The sequence below is a fragment of the Morchella sextelata genome, assembly GCF_020137385.1.
Source record: "Morchella sextelata strain SCLS chromosome Unknown scls_1, whole genome shotgun sequence".
NCBI lineage: Eukaryota > Fungi > Ascomycota > Pezizomycetes > Pezizales > Morchellaceae > Morchella > Morchella sextelata.
The window spans coordinates 1,060,565-1,077,127 of NW_025408616.1; the positions used below are offsets into that span (position 1 = coordinate 1,060,565).

The window sequence follows — 16,563 nt, forward strand, 5'->3', positions numbered from 1 at the left end:
AGTTTTCCCTCGTTACTACTATATCAACCAGTCTAGACCTCAGGGAATTTGCTGTAATCACCGAACCTTACCGACGGGATATCTTCTCACTTAGTGCTTCGAAATACGAAAGAAAAGACACGTCAAAAGTTTTTACTCCACACGAACACTTGGACCCTTTCAAAAATGCCTACCGAAAAATCCCAGAATCCCTGCTCCGCCGAAGATTTCACCCAAATCACTGTGGCTACTGCTAAGTGCGACGTATGCAACAAAAGAGATAAGAAGACCATGAAGAGATGCAACACCTGCTCCTTCCAGCTATGTGGAAGTTGTTCCCTCAAGTCAGGGAATGACGGCTGCCATACCGGACAGTAGCCAATCTCACTATGACACCCCGAACCTTTACCAAACCGATATCGTACGTTTTAGAAGAGAAGAACTTTTTAAACGCGGGGTAGCATCTTTTCTCTGAAAACATTGTGTGGGAGGCTGGGGGAGGAGGGTTGAATCTGTCGTGGTATGGACGGGCCTGTACGGATATCATCCTCTTGTGTTTTGTGTATGACTGTCTGTGACTGCACTACCGAGGAAAAAAAACATGGGATCTTCTTTCTCTATTTCTTTCTTTCTTTCTTCTATTCTTCCCTCATACATCATTATCTCATATTATTTGTAACTACTTTCATGTCGGTCTCTCTTTTGTCTGAACACTTAAGTACTTGCATTTCTTTGATAAGAATTGTACCTGTAGTCATATGTATGACTTTCTGAAAATTAATCAAAATGATCATTTATGGGAATTGAGGTCACCTAGAGTTTAAACCAAATATTGCATAATCTATTGATACTTGCTACAATTAGGGTTATAGTACCAGCCAAAATTGGACGAACGTATTGTATGCCACTTCTTTTTTAAAAAAGTAGTCACTGTGAGACATATGTAGTAGCTTCCCATTTACATATGGCTAGCGTGAAAGATGAATAGAAAACTTCTGTATAAATATTTGCGTCTTTGTTTCACCCACTGTCGTATTAGTACATGCATATATGTATAGTGTTGATGTTTCTGTTTGCCATTTCTCCATGAGGCAAAGTATAGCCTAGCATCGATATTGATCTTTATGCATTTATAGATGCATAAAGAGGGCTTTAGAAACAAACGCCCAAACTCTTTCCAGGTTTACGGTTTTTACTGTCTTTCCGGTCGGGTGATTTAGTCTCTTCCTATCTCCTTTAAGGAAGCTGTTTCGGCCAATCAAGGAGCTTATTATCCCAGGTTTCGATTTGAACAGCACTTTGGGCTAGCCTGTAACCATATATATAGCCGTCCCGCAATGATAAACCAATGATATCTGCCGCTCTTTAGTGAGTGCTTTCACCAATAAATTATCCACTCAGTTCACGTGTCAGCCATTTAGATTGATGTTACACCCCGAGTTCTTATGAGTGTTACTGGTGGTTTTAAGAATTAAAGTGGCGTATGATGGATGGATAGGGTTTTGGGTTGAAAGACAAATACAAATTTGCCTTCTTGTCGCCAAAGTCTAGGCCTGCGTGAAACGAATGATATATGTGCATCAATATTTCTTTCCCAGAAAATGGAAAACGATAGGCGCTAAGTATTAAAGTAGATCACAGGACTGGTGCTCAGTAACTTTGTGGGGGATTTTTGACCCAGAGCGCTGGGAGGTGCTCGGGTCTTCCTTCTGCTGTAATCACTCTGTGGCCGTAGAATCATGTATTCATACAGCATGTTGTGGTTAATAGGTGTTTGTGCTATCATTTACCAAAACTCATTCATCAAAACTATATCATGGATTCGTTGACTTAGTATAGCTATAGTACCAACAAATCATAGTCAATCACTCGTTAGTATAAAACATAGCGGAGCAAAACCTGTAGGGTATATAACTACATGTATACTTGTATTCTCTAGAATCCTAGCATATTAGGGAATAGTTCTTGCTGGGAAATGGAATCGGGATTGTATACGTACCTAGCCACCTCCCCATATATGAATTCTCTACTATATATACTAGGAGTGTTTGGGAGTACCATATATGCTGTATATACCACGCCGTGCACAGATTATCCCTCTTTATGACTCTAATCAGCGGGGAGTTTCAATTTCTGGTTCAATGTTCCAAAGTCTTTTTGTTTGGCGAACTTAGCGCACAATCTCATCTCATCACACTTTAGACTAGGTGTCGTCGCCCGGTCGATAACACAGGTATGCACACATAAGGTTTGGTCGATTTACAGCGTGGCACAGGTTTTTCACGATATAGCCCATGCTCCGCTGATGGTGTACATGTACGTGCGCTCGGGAAAGGTTTGAGCTGACACAGCTCATGGGTAACCTTCTCCGAACGACAGCTAGTCAGTGCCTGCTCCAAAGTTGAACCCAGTAAGTTTGGGAAGGCGAGCTCGACCCCGAGGACAGCGACCGACCTATAATCACATATTCGGCTTTCCAGGCTACAGCGCTCTCCAAAGAGACCGGGCGAAGACAACTGCGTGATAACTCGAGCCTTGTGCACAATTGGTCAACCTTAAGCTGGCTATCTGGGTTCAACTCGCTGCTCAGCCTTACCTGGAAACTCCTCTCGGCGTCGCCAAACATCCAAAGGTCTTAAGATTAAATCACGTGGAAGTTGTACCATGGCAGCATCATGTATTGTATAATGGCTTGTAAGGAGGACACGGTGATGTCTTTGCTGACACTCAACGAGCGCCACTGGATATGCTAGGATAGAAGTGTTGGATTATGCTGATGTTGATAATATCAACAGTAAACCTACCAGAAGGTTTATCGCCTGCCTAGTTTCCCACACTTTATTGACATAAAGTGTTAGTTGGTCTCAATGTCACGTCACTCCCGAAAGGTGTCAAGTGAACCCTTGGCCTAAACCCAACCATGGGGTTCTCTCGCGCACGCACATTGTAATTGCACAAAGTTTGGTAACATATCCCACCGATCTCTCATCGAAATTCAGGCCTAGGTACAGAGTAAGGTTTTACATATAGCCGTTTTGGACAAACGAATTTTGTCGACTATGGATATCCATCACTGCCTACCAACCTTCGGCCGGTTTCGATGAATATATCTATGCAGTGCAGTTTGATGATACTAACCCAAGGCATGTTTGTGTTGTGATATTCGTTTCTTGTGCTTCATTAACAAGTAATAATAGACTATCTCTACTCTGCAGATCTGACTAAGTACTATTTCTGGATCACTCGGCATCACTCGCTCATGGTTACATGTACCCCTTGGTCTCCTGATGTAGCAAACACACCATATGCACCTAACCAGGTTTACCGCCACGACCTACTACTCCAATGTATATGGCTCTCAACAACAACTGCAAAATTGCCCTACATATCACTGGGTACCACCCTCCACTGAGGAAGGTAGAGAAGAAACCAATCCTATCACATCATTGATACAAAGAGGGAAATCGTGTTAATCATTGTCCCCCAGATTAATAATTACAACTACTTCCAGGATAATAGAGTAAAAAATTCAGTCGACTGCGTGTATAGATGTGATACCCCCCTCAAAAACTTGATATGAACTCCCACCAAAACAAAAGAGCAAAACAAAGATAAAAAAAAAACGTAGAGAATATTCAAAAGAAAGTGCATAGCTATATAAATGTGTGCGCCAACCCAAAAACACAAAAACAAAAACAAAGAAACTCCACGCAGTAAAATAAAATAAAAAAGAAAGAAAGAGAAAAAAGGAATGATGTATGAGTAACGCCCCCTCCCCCACGACTTCAAGGAAAAAAATGCCAGTTTAACCAACTACCCAACCTGCCTATACAAGAAAGAAAATAACCCCCCACACCAACAGATATATATATAACCTTGAACTTAAGACTCGATAAGGCGGCCTATCCTACCATCATCGGTCTCTAGTCCCAATAGTATCCATAATAACTTCCCAAGCTCCAAGTCGAAAACCGCATACTCCTCTCGGTGGAAAACCTCATCAGATTCCGATCCTTCTCAGCCTCAACCGCCGAGTATGCTGGTGGTGGGGGTGACCCATTCATCGTATCCCGTGATATGGATGAACCGGCCACCCCAAGTTCCTATAATGGAAGATCCTCGAACCCAGATCTTATGGGTGTATACACCCTTGGCTTATAAGGCTGATGGGTTTGTAATCCAAGGTTTAGAGGCTCTGGAGGACCTCTGGTCATTGCTATTGGCAAGGGTGTCAATGGTGGCGGAGGCGAATCTGGGATTGAATGCATCGTATGACGATTGACGACTTGGAGGGGCCCTCGAAGAGGGGGAGGGGGGTTTTTGAGTTTAATTGTCGGCATCATCGGGATTGGCGGTGGTGGTGAAGATCGCCCATGATGAGCACCGCGCGAGGAGAGACCTCGTCTCAAGCGTGTAGACGGACCACGGTTCAATGTGCGCGAAGAAAGGAGACGCTGAAGACGGGGATAGTTAAATAGTTGCGACGCCCGACGGTCACCGAAAGAGGAACTGGATGATGACCGGGAATGCCGGGTAGATGGCGAATCGAAGGCCGATCGTCGGTCTCGGAAAGATTTGCCATAGTAATCTGCTTTCTTCTTATCACTGCGGACACGGGCCCATACAGCTGCGATGACGATAATTATTATAAGACCCCCAACACCAGCACTGGCTGCCCCAAAGATCAAACCCAGGTCAGGAACAGCTGTAAGATCTTTATCACTATTTAAGAGGGAAGACGTTGAAGCTGTCGATTGAGATGCTGAAGTAATGGCAGCGGGGTCTTCGCCCCCTGCGACGCCTTTTGCCTCTTTTGCATTGCTTATCCCAGTGGGAGTTTCCGAAAAGACTGAGGTGGGCGTAGTAGTATCTTTGCCTGGCAAGGTTGTTGAGGTCTCTGCAGCTGGCTGGGATGTTGCAGTCGTAGTTTCTGGCGACTTTGAAGTTGAGCTTGTAACTGGAGCAGGTACAGACATATCAAATGGAGGACTGTATTCGTATGTCCCCGTCAAATCATCTATTATTTGAATACCATATTTATCACCCACGGGCATTTTTGAAGAATCCTCGTAGTCGCTTGGGACGGTCCATGTGTAAGATCCCGAATTCGGAGCAGCCACTTCTCAATGTTAACCTAGATCCACAAAGAACGCGTAATTTCCAATTTTATATCGAGGTATCAACTACGAACCGACAATAGCGCCAAGATCTGAGAGGTTATCTGGAGGACCCTTGAGGATATGTAGTGTGATGGTTCCCGACGTTGTAGGCTATAAGTCGAAGGTGGGGTACACAAGTCAATTGACTGATCTTACAACCTTAAAAAGCGAAATCAACTTACATACCTTCCATGTTATCGTGACTGGGTTTCCTGCATCAACTAAATCTCCGAGGAGTGGATATGTAATGGGATTTTGTCCATTTGTTTCAACACCGTCTGCTGCAGCAAGGATAGAAAAGGCAGAAAACACAGCTACCCAGAGGTAAAAAGATGAAAGACTAAGCTGCATGCTCAGTTCAGCTGATTATAAAAATACCAATACACGAACAGGGAATAATGAAATTTCAGGACTGGAATGAAAAAAAAGGAGAGACTCGGAAAACTATCGTGATGGATGCATGCGTCGTCGTCTTCGTCGACGGCGGGGCCTGCTCAGAAACGATTGAACGTTCACACACACACGTGTGACTGAGAAACAGACGTGTTGGTTGAGATATGGGGAACAGAAACATGAAAGGAAGATCTCGAGTCCGGAGAAATACCCCAACCTGCTCACATCCCCCCCATTTCGGAGAGCTATGTATCCACTTTTTGGCCCTATTCCACATTGGAGGTCAATTTACTGATGCACTTATTACAGCCCGTTCCGCAGCGGGCGCGTAAGGTCCAACCACGAGAATCCAGGTCGAGTGATAAGCGAATCAAAGCTCTAACTAGGAAATATCTTCAATTTGCAAGTGCCAATCCCCTAACCTTCAACGTCCGCCCCTTGAATCTGCAGGTGGGACCGTGCGTTCAATCGCCTCGGCAAGCCCCGTTTAGTGTAACCCGAGACATTATTCAAGCTTCCACAAATGTTCCATGCAAGATTTCAATGCTTCTGTCATGCCTGCAGAGGGTAAACAAATACTCAGAAACGACGTACGAAAAACGAGATCACAGAAATGTTGGAAAATGAGAAAGTCTGACGAACAAATCCTGCATACGATGTTTTTAGGTGCGATGGATAGTTGTTGATCGTGACTACATTCTTGCCCATTTTTTTTTAGAATGAAGTTTTGCAATTATGGTAAACGAATACAAAAGTCAAATTTCCAAGTTTCTAAGGAAAACTCGTGCAAATGTAAAGACAAAGAAGGATTTGGTTTGCTAACAGAATTTCCTAGTTTGCTAATCCCAAATTCCAAACAAAAATAACGGGAAAAGAGATAAAACAACAGGAAACAAGTGGGAAATGGAAAGTCCAAAGAAAGTCTACATGCGTGACAAACCTGCAAATGCCAGACGGAAAGTCGCAAAGGAAATGCACCGAGGCTTAGTCATACATCCTATTAATAGGATATTGACTTATCAGTTATTAGTCCGACCGTGCCTCCGCTTCTCCCACGGCGAATCTGTACAGGACTCGAAAGTGCATAAACGACGAAACGTGATCGTGTCACTTGCCAGTGTGCTCTCAAACTCTCTCTCGACGAAAGCTCGAATCGAAAGAGATATGTCTTGTTTGAAGGTCAGTTGATCCCGATATTCACGTTCTGCCCTGCATCCTTCCTCCTCCTCCTCCTCCCCCTCCCCCTCCACCACCCCCTCTTCTCCGTCTGCCGTTGTTTCTCCTCCCTGAATGCTCCACGGTATCTTTCTCGGGATCTCCTAAGCGCATTTTCCCTAGCCTAACCAAAACATCTTCCTTCTCTGCAGATTCCACATATCTCAAATTGGATTCACGACGCCCTCCAGGAGCTGATTTTTTGTTGTTAAAATTTTGTTGTTGTGTTGATGCTGGGTGTTGTGGTGGCTGTGACGATGGCCTTGCTTGCTGTGTAGGCGGTTTTGGTGAAAGGGCCTTTTGAAAACCAGTTGGAAGGATACGGTTTGAAGGAACACCGTCGAAGAAAAATCGTTCCGTACCATCCAACTCATAGCGAAGCCGCTCCCGAGATTCCATCCCCCTATATTGAACTTGTCTGTGGATCCAGTCCGGGTCGAGACCAAGCTCATAGAGCTGAATTTGAAACGCAATAACCTAAAAACACGTAAGCGCTGAAGACACAAACAAGCCATGTAAAGATCCGAACGTTCACTTTGTGCAGCAGCAGCAGCAGCATTTACTTACATCTACATCGCTTGGATCCAACTTGTCTTTCGAACAATCGCAATCTACCTTCCCGTCACCATGACAAGATCGGCAAGGACCCGGTCTGCGAAAGACTTCGCGTCCATACTTTTTGCAAACATAGTTATAACCCTCCTCCTCACGTAGATCCACCTGCTTCGCAAAACACTGAGGTGCCAAAGTCGCAACGGAATCCATGCTTGCTGTTTGTTGAAACGCGACCGGTGGGAAGTATAGTGGGAACATCTAATTGTCGTATTTGGTTTTAGTTTGGTTGAATGTCCCCTTTATAGCTGCAACTGGGGATTATGAGCATATTGATGAATGATGTATCAGATGTGAACTCGTGAATCGCGATGCGGGGTAGATGCAAGATTGAAATGAAGGTCGGGGGAAAGAGATTGGAAGTGATGGAGTGGTTTGCCCGGCTCTGCTTACCTCACTTGGGGGGGTGGTATGGCGGAAAAAACCCGGTACCGCGACCAGTACACGTGCCAATCACGGGGACGATACACGACTTTTTCTTTTGTCACAGGATCGCACTCGCTGGAACTTCTTGTCATGCATCTATGTGCCTACAGTACTGCAGTTCAGGTATTTAACAGAAATACTTGCTATACAAAGATCTAGAACCAGTGGCGAATTGCAAGTCAGCGGAGTTGTTTCTGTGTGGACCTTATAATTCGATGATGATAATGGGTATATCATAATATATGACTACAACCACATATTATAATTATACTAACTCCTTATATAGAAACACTTGAGTTTCTGAGTCCGCGGCTGTGCCATGCATGTGTGTCATCTATTTCTCGTTAGCCTCCTCTTCATAATCATCTTCACATAAATAATTACCCTCATCTTCAACATCCTGTTATGATCACCGTCGACTTAAATTTTTTGATCAGCGGCAATACATCGGTCTCGAATTCTGCTGAGGCCGGAAAAGGCCACACGTCCCTTTTTTTTTATGTGATATATATTGAGGTCAAGGCATATATATCGACTCCATTACTTCAAAGAGATGGAAAACCAATTTCATTTCAAACTTGCTACACACGTGTACGTAATAACATCTACTACAGTTATTTCCAGGTCATTAATTACAGCACTGCCCTAATAATGAATGGTCTATTGTAATTGAGATAGTGCACTGTACTGTTCCCGTCTTTGCAGTCCTAGGATCGGTCAATTGTCCCTATTCTCCATTGAGTCAGGAACGACTAAGGCTATCACCGCCAGCAAATCATTCCTGGGAAGTCATCTACTTTTAATTGGAAAGGTGGATGAAGATTCAAGTTTAGGTTTTTCATATAAAAATACTCGCAATACCAGCCCCAAAACCTCTATTTTATAATGAAGTATCAAAAACATGGAATAAATACAAAATACCATGCATTAATAAACGATAGTAAACCTCGCCGCCTTAACCACTTAACTTTACACGCATGTTGAGCGTACTCCTACTGAACAAATCTACCACCCCTCAACTATGCTGACCTTTAGCGGAATGCCACCACTAGGTTTGGCTGTAATGCCACCCTTGACAACAATTTCTCTCCCTTCCTCTGCTTCTACGAAGGCAAATTTGCCTATTCATCTCAAAATTAGCATTATATTAAAGAAGAGAGTGGAAAATGGGACATACCAATCATCGCTGCTAACAGACACTTAAACTCCAACTTTGCAAAAACGTTTCCAATACAACCTCTCGGTCCAGCAAGAAATGTCAAAAATGCATAATTGCTCTCACCCTGCCCTTCATTCCACCTATCAGGCCTAAACTGGTCCGCATCTTCACCCCATAGCTCTTTACTCCGGTTGATTGCGTATGGCACAAGAACGATATGAGCTCCCTTGGGAATGAACTGGTCACCGAGCGTTGTGTCTTCGGCTGCATGTCGCGCGGTCAACCTGACTGGCGGATAAATCCGCAAAACTTCAGAGGTTACATTGCGTAAATATTTCAAGGACTCAATCTGCTCATAGGAGACTTTCTCTGGTATTCCATGAGGGTAGGCATCACGTATCTCCTCGCGGAGACGATTCTGTATGTGAATATTCTCCTTAAGAGAGAGAACATAAAGTGCCCAGGTCATTGAAGTAGCGGTAGTTTCATGCCCTGCTGCAAGGAAGGTCATCATTTGATCCCTCATAATCTCGACACCGTCGGGCCCATCGTATTGACCGCTCTTCAACATGACTGAAAGGATATCTCTGTCCGTGACAGCCTTCTTTTCTGCGATCTCCAGCTTTTTGGCATCGATGATTTCAAGGGAAACGCGCTTGACCACCTCTGAAGCTTCCTTTATTTCTTGAGTTCGTTTAATAGGGAGAAGCTTGAGGAACCAGTTTGGAAAGACGAGACGGGCGATATGCATAGCTAGTGCGACAGAAGACGTTTTAAAGATTGTGTTATATGCCTGCGAAAGTTCAGAACCACTCTCAGACGTTGCATCCCCATTCTTGACGGATGCAAGAGCATTAAACTTATACCCAAATCCGGCAAGACCGATGATATCGAGGGTTGCAAGGGAGAACCAATGTGACATGTCGATCACCGGGGTTTCTACAGACGCAGATACAATTTCGCTGATTTTCTCCGTGAGGTCGAGGGAAACATCCCAGAACGTTGGGACTAGGTTTTTGATCTGAGAGTGCGAAAATGCTGGTAACAGAACCTTTCGTTGATGTCTGTGCTCATCGCCCTCACTAAAGAGGATCCCCTGCAATCCTAGGATTCGACCGATACTGTTACGCATAAAGTCTGGTTTGATGAAACTGTAACTCTTCTGATGAAGCGCTTCACTCAGGGTTTTTGCCGAAGTAGGCACGATTCGTTCCCCGTTGAAAAGTCCTCGGTACCGAATCAGACCATTGTTGTTGTGAAGCTCCTCCATCCATTTTAACTGCGGCACTCCACTCGTGTTGCGGTGGATATCAAGGAAGTGACCAAGAAGCCAGTTAGCACCTTTTGGAGTAGGTATGTGCCTGAGTGGTGAGAGCATCAGTGGAAATATAACTGCATCGTAGGCAAAAAGTCCGGTGAGAAGGAGTGTGGATATTCCCAAAAATGTCCAGGTTAAAGATGGGAAATGAACTGGATCATGTCGAGCTAGCAGCAATGATGCAACCGCAGCAGAGGCAAGAATAAGCTTCTTAGACATGATGGGGTTTCCGTGGGGTGCGATATCCTGTGATAAATAATGGAGGTGAAAAATAAATAATGGAGACTGAGGGAGATAGGTATAAGTATTTAGGAATGTTCGGAGTATATGAAAGAATGCTAATAAAAAGATCCATGACGATCAACGTCCACAGCGAAGCTTATATAGATGGCAAGATTGAGACGTGAGGGGGGTGTTCGACTGCATCCAGATGAAATCGAGAGCCCCAAATAAGAATTAGATTTGAGACTGCCAAGTGTCTTAGCGCTTCTCGATAGCAGGCCGAGTACCGGCACGAAATGATTAGAAACACCCTGGGGGTATCAAGTTGCATATGCGTTGCTGAATCGGTTGCCCAAGCCCATGCATTGAATCTCAAGGTTATGATTGGGCGTCTAGTTACTAGTCCCAGGAAGTACGCGTTCGAAGTGTTTCTAAGGATCCCTTGGTATCTGTAGACTGTCCCTACAACCTTAACTTTCCGAAGTCATGGTAGCTAGGGCTTTCAGGTATGAATCATTGCGTATCACTTGGGAGGATAGTGTCACCGATCACCGGCCGCAACAACCTTCACTCCGCCGGCCAAACATTTCATCCCGTAGCTTACCCGGCGGTCAATCATTACCCCGCAACAACAACAACAACCACGGCGCAACGTACGTCAAAAGACACGAGTTCAAAGATTCTAACTTGTTTACTAAATGTAGTTGATCATGATGTGACACGAGTCTCCCCGATGATAAAAATCATACGCCGTTGATTCTTGGCCGATAGCTGGGCCCGTAGGGATAGTGAACGTAATAGCTCTCGTATAGGGGGGATTTGGATGCTTTGGATGCAGGAAGATATTAGTTAATAGATCTAGCTACCGAGTAATCTTTTTAATGGTGGAAATTGCATGTCTCTGAGGTATGCCAACTAGAGTACAAGGGAGGGAGGAAAGGTATTAATAGGGGTGTGCCCGGGGAGCAGGGTGGTACGTTCATGAAAACCAGCGTGATGGCTCATGCTTAGGATATTGGTACATATGATTATCTTGTCGCGGCTATGCTTGGGTAAATTTATATAGTTCTATGCTATATAGAGATGTATATGGTTTTCCGGAAGATTTTAACCTATTTGAATCTAGGTATATAATCGGCGGTAGGATCTCATTGTGTGCCATGCGTGGGGGGGTAATTTAAAGACCAGCATGTCCCACTCTGCTCTATGAATTACTGATGTAGTACATATTATAGGTGACAGCGGAGCCGAGTGAGAAGTCATGTTCTAGAATCCTTTATGCGTTGCATGCAGTGATAAAATCTACCTATATGTGCCCATAGGTTAGGATCCTATATCTCCGTAGGGAGGCTAGCCATGCATATGCATTATCCTGCAGTTATCCAGTTATGTATTTTCTTCACCATTTACTAATATTCCTGTAAATTTACGCTTAGTTATTTAATTTTATGTACTTACTATCTGCTCTTAATAATGAGCAAATCGGATATATACGTATATAATACTCTGCTCAGCCGCGTGGCCATTGTGAACTCTTTGAAATTTGACAGTGGTCTGTTACTTTAGCCGCCCTTGTGTATTTGGAATTCACAATTACTTTCGTCTGATAATAGTTAAACTTCATTTGGATTTCATACATGGATATCGTCATAAAATAGGTTTCGTGTACCCATAAATAAAAGTAATCACGCAATTAAGAACTCTAGACCTCACCAAGTCTAACTGCATGCATACACCTGCTTTTTTTTCGAAGTCTTGGCACTATAATTTATTTACCTACCCCAGATGCTAGAGTTTTATTGAGTCTTCGGACGTTGACATTAATCAACGATATCAATATTGAACAACTTGACAGTAACCATAATCACGACCGTATGTAGAGTAAGCATGTTTGATTATGTAAATACTCCAGCATGTCTCAGTAGCAACTTTAGCTACATAGCCGGCCGATCAGTCGAATATACTCTATTAAGGGTATTTAAGCTTTTAGATGTGTCTTAGGGAGTTTTTAAGCAGTGCCAGTGACGTTGAAAGTGGTTAGAATACCATTTCCGGGTTGTTTTTAAATTTGCTACCACATGATTGCTCGAGAAGCTAACCATATGTAGCCTATTTTTCGACAATGACGTAGAGGAACTAGTGTGTAGGATGAAACATCAATAGCTTTCAAAGCTATCACCACTCCTACTAGGGGGTCAGGTTCTTTATCAGAGCTTGAAGGGAGCAAAAGGCCAGTCAGTACTTGAATTCAATACCACTACTTCATCGATTCTGGTTCCTAGGGTCTGGCTTGATACTTTCAGAGCCTGATTTGGCACTAATCATGGAGTATGATTCGGTTAGAAAGCAGTATTATCGCAATAGCAGGGACACTCAGGGCCTCTTAATGGCAACTGTGTAATAGAAAAAGAATGTTGCTAACTTTTACTTGAATTGACGAGACGATACCACCCCCGCACTAGCCTCATACAGCAGCCTATCGCAACAGACGCAAGGTGCCACGAGGACAAGCACCCTGCAGAGAAGCTAGCAACCGCCCCTCTAACTGAACCCAAACTCACTGACTGCTTCCTCCCTCCTCCCCCAAACCACACACCACCACTACCGCCCCATCTCCCCCCTTTCACCAAGTGTATCCCTATATAATTATATTACATAGAAAAAACGACAATATTTTATTGAAATGTCTAACAAAGCTCTTATCCTTGTTGGTGCCCTTCCTGCTCTGCAATTGTCTTGTGTGGAACACCTGGGCTGACATTCGTTTTCCCCGCTAAAAAAAGGTTGGAGGTCCGTCTAGAGGCACTCGGTTCAGGCCTCTATCCTTAGACTTACCAAAGGTATTACTTCTCCAATTGCCTCGCTTCCAAAGTTGATATGAAGCTTATCCCACTCGTCTGTGTGTAGCCCCTCTTCGAGATCGCCGGGCACCCATTGATCTGGCACCCTCTCACTGCCGTCGCCAAGGTCCCATCGATCAAGGAGGTCTACCTTATCGGGTACTATGAGGAGTCCGTTTTCGCACCTTATATCCGCGAGTGGTCCACCGAGTTCCCGGACCTAACTATCAAGTACCTACGTGAGTACACTGCTCTGGGTACGGCCGGTGGTCTGTACCATTTCAGAGATGCCATTATGAAGGGGAACCCAAGCAGGTTGTTCGTCTTGAACGCCGATGTTTGCTGTACCTTCCCCTTGACAGAAATGTTGGAGGTATTTGAAGAGAAGGAGGCTGAGGCTGTTCTTCTGGGAACAAAGGTTGGCGACGACGCGGCGAGGAACTTTGGTTGTACGTTTCAACCCCTACTCTTTGACAACTAAAAATATGGAGAAAACAGTCTGATACAAATTAGGCATTGTGTCCGATCCTAAGACGTCTCAAGTTCGTCACTATGTGGAAAAGCCAGAATCTCACATTTCCAACATGATCAATTGTGGAGTTTACCTTTTCTCCTCATCAATTTTCTCTTTGATTCGTACCGCAATGGAAAACAAGGCTATCCGTCTTGCCTCAGATCCCACCCTCGACCCCTCAGATGGCGATTCCTCGTCTGTTCTTCGTCTTGAGCAAGATATCCTTGGACCTCTCTCCGATTCGCGCCGTTTCTTCCTCTACGAGACGCGTGGCTTCTGGCGCCAAATCAAAACTGCAGGTTCTGCTGTACCCGCCAATGCACTTTACCTTCAGAAGGCGTTTCAGGCCCGCTCCCCAGAAATTGCGGTGCCGTCAGCTTCCATTGTCGCCCCGGTGTTCATTCACCCGACTGCTCAAGTTGACCCAACTGCCAAGCTCGGGCCTAACGTGTCGATCGGTCCGCGTGCAATTATTGGTGCTGGGGCAAGAATTAAGGAGAGCATCGTTTTGGAGGATGCCGAGATCAAACACGACGCCTGTGTGTTATACTCTATCATCGGTTGGCAAAGCAAGGTCGGCGCCTGGGCCCGTATCGAAGGAACCCCCATGAGCGTTGCCGAGCACTCAACTACTGTCATCAAGAATGGTGTCAAGGTGCAGAGCGTCAGCATTTTGAGCAGAGATTGTAAGGTTGGAGACGAAGTTAGAGTTTGGAACTGCATTTGTCTGCCAGACAAAGAGCTCAAGAGAGTAAGCAACTCTATTCTATCTTTAAGGACCTGTTTTTATACTAATAACCTATTAGGATGTATCGAATGAGGTTATCATGTAAATGACCATGTGGGTATGTCAATGAGTGAATGGAAATGGGGGCAATTTTTTCCAAAAGCTATTTCTTGTATCTTTCTATACCCGCGCTGCCGTCGATGATTTATCTATGTTTTTAACTAGTAGATTGAGGGGGCATTTTGGGTTTTTTTGTCATTTCTTTTCTTTCTTTTATGATTACTTTTTTTTTGAACAGATGATTATCTGAGTAACGCACCTATCGATAACATCACTGTTAGACGAGGGGTTTGAATTTGGACTAGAGTGTACCATGGTTGTGGGGACTTTCTGAGACATTTGTGTGAGACAAACCAACTCCAACCCAGGCTTACTTGGTATGCGTAGCTACCATTTCCCGGAGCTAGCAGCGTCTAACGCGGCCTCGTGACTTCCTTAAACATTTGTATTGACCCTTCGTCTGGCGATGCTGCCCCTTAATGAAGGGCCAGAGTTTGCAAGTCTCATAACCTGAGCCATTATCTTGGGACCGGTATTAGGTGAGTATTATTTTTTCACCAGACGAAGGAGCAATTCTAGTGACTAAATACTTTTAGCCGCCTAAACGCGGTAATCGAAGTAAACATTAGTATAGTACTAGGACAGAAGTTTTGGTAATATACCCTTTTTACAGCCAAAGTAGCCATGTTTAGCTACCCGAAACAACCACCCAACCTCATCAAAAAAATTCCAACTCTTCAAGGGCAGTTGGGAATTATCTCATGACGGAGTTCAGAGAATTCTAGAATTTTGAGTCCATTCTTCAGGTGTGTGCAATCTAATTTTTAAAGTCATGATTTTAGTGTTTCTGATTTTGTATGGTGTTCCCATACAAATTTTGTGTTGCAACCAAAAGTTACCAAAAGTTACCAAAACTTCTGTACCCCGACTGTATGTCTCACCACGCTTGATGCGTCGATATATGTAGACCTCCCAAATACTTAAATCACCAGGCCATATAATATTGATATCCAGAGCACCAGCTTAACTACACTGGTGCGATAGGCAATTTCTCCTGATACATTATCTTAATGGGGTTTTGACAGCTCGGCCCTTCGAGAACTAGGGTTCGGCTCCTGGTCTTCTAGTTGCTGGTCAATGATCGCAAAACACGATGTTGTTTCTGCCTATTAGAGGAGCTTATAGGTTGAGGGTAAGCCATAAAGATGAGGTATCGGGTGCTTGAAATGACGGTAGATGTAGCGAGCTGTTATTAGCGATAGATGAAGACAGTGTATAAAGACAACTAGCTTAGATGAGGCAAGGAACATAGAGCTAGGACCTGTGCCTATAAATAGGGAGGGAGGGCCGAGACTTGGATAGAAATCAGTAATTATAACTACATACTCTATTGTGCCTACAGTAGACCTAATCTCTCCTTCTGTGGCTCGTCGATGTTTTACTCAAAACTATGCTCGCTCAATAATAAGGCTAGCTCTGCAGTTGGGATGATGGGCCACATTAATTGGAATCTGAGGGGGCACTTGCATGGAGTTCGGCTTCAATTTGAAGATGTTTATTGAATTGGTGGATCTTAATCCCCACGGGCAGGGGGGGAAGGGGGATCTTCAAGTACTGAAAGCTTCTAATATTTCTATGTACAGTGTATACGTCCTTGGTGGGAGGCTATTTACAAATACTTCAACGCGGGAAAACATTTATCTACATTATTGCGCATGTGCATGGCATTTTCATACATCTACGCTCATCACGAGGTGATATTAGCACAAATCTACCAACAATGACTGCAGTTTTTCTGCCACATAAGGAATACACAGTCTAAGATATAGCAAAGAGAGTACCAGTTTATATTCTGGATGTACCCTCACCCAAATGTTCTTTGTCCTGCACGTGACCGATACACTGCGCGGCATCGCTAGTACTCTCATCTGGCCGTCTC

At 44.2% G+C, this 16,563-nt stretch overlaps 5 protein-coding genes across 5 annotated transcripts; 1 reads left to right on the forward strand and 4 right to left on the reverse strand.

Moving 5' to 3' along the window:
• Window positions 1-4,082: 4,082 nt before the first annotated feature.
• H6S33_000263 (uncharacterized protein) lies at window positions 4,083-5,489 on the reverse strand (the record flags this gene model as incomplete). The annotated part of the gene is made up of 3 exons (XM_044831621.1): window positions 4,083-5,098; window positions 5,171-5,249; window positions 5,325-5,489. The coding sequence occupies 3 exons, from the start codon at window positions 5,487-5,489 to the stop codon at window positions 4,083-4,085; spliced, it is 1,260 nt and encodes a 419-aa protein (XP_044699822.1).
• Window positions 5,490-6,728: 1,239 nt separating this feature from the next.
• On the reverse strand, window positions 6,729-7,145 carry H6S33_000264 (uncharacterized protein; the record flags this gene model as incomplete). Its single annotated transcript, XM_044831622.1, has 1 exon — window positions 6,729-7,145. The coding sequence occupies one exon, from the start codon at window positions 7,143-7,145 to the stop codon at window positions 6,729-6,731; it is 417 nt and encodes a 138-aa protein (XP_044699823.1).
• A 49-nt stretch (window positions 7,146-7,194) lies between these two features.
• On the reverse strand, window positions 7,195-7,559 carry H6S33_000265 (uncharacterized protein; the record flags this gene model as incomplete). The annotated part of the gene is made up of 3 exons (XM_044831623.1): window positions 7,195-7,223; window positions 7,314-7,357; window positions 7,423-7,559. The coding sequence occupies 3 exons, from the start codon at window positions 7,557-7,559 to the stop codon at window positions 7,195-7,197; spliced, it is 210 nt and encodes a 69-aa protein (XP_044699824.1).
• Window positions 7,560-8,789: 1,230 nt separating this feature from the next.
• H6S33_000266 (uncharacterized protein) lies at window positions 8,790-10,480 on the reverse strand (the record flags this gene model as incomplete). Its single annotated transcript, XM_044831624.1, has 2 exons — window positions 8,790-8,905; window positions 8,962-10,480. 2 exons carry the CDS (start codon window positions 10,478-10,480, stop codon window positions 8,790-8,792), a joined length of 1,635 nt encoding a protein of 544 aa, XP_044699825.1.
• Window positions 10,481-13,166: 2,686 nt separating this feature from the next.
• H6S33_000267 (uncharacterized protein) lies at window positions 13,167-14,670 on the forward strand (the record flags this gene model as incomplete). Its single annotated transcript, XM_044831625.1, has 5 exons — window positions 13,167-13,190; window positions 13,267-13,323; window positions 13,391-13,772; window positions 13,837-14,588; window positions 14,644-14,670. 5 exons carry the CDS (start codon window positions 13,167-13,169, stop codon window positions 14,668-14,670), a joined length of 1,242 nt encoding a protein of 413 aa, XP_044699826.1.
• Between the last annotated feature and the right edge of the window lie 1,893 nt (window positions 14,671-16,563).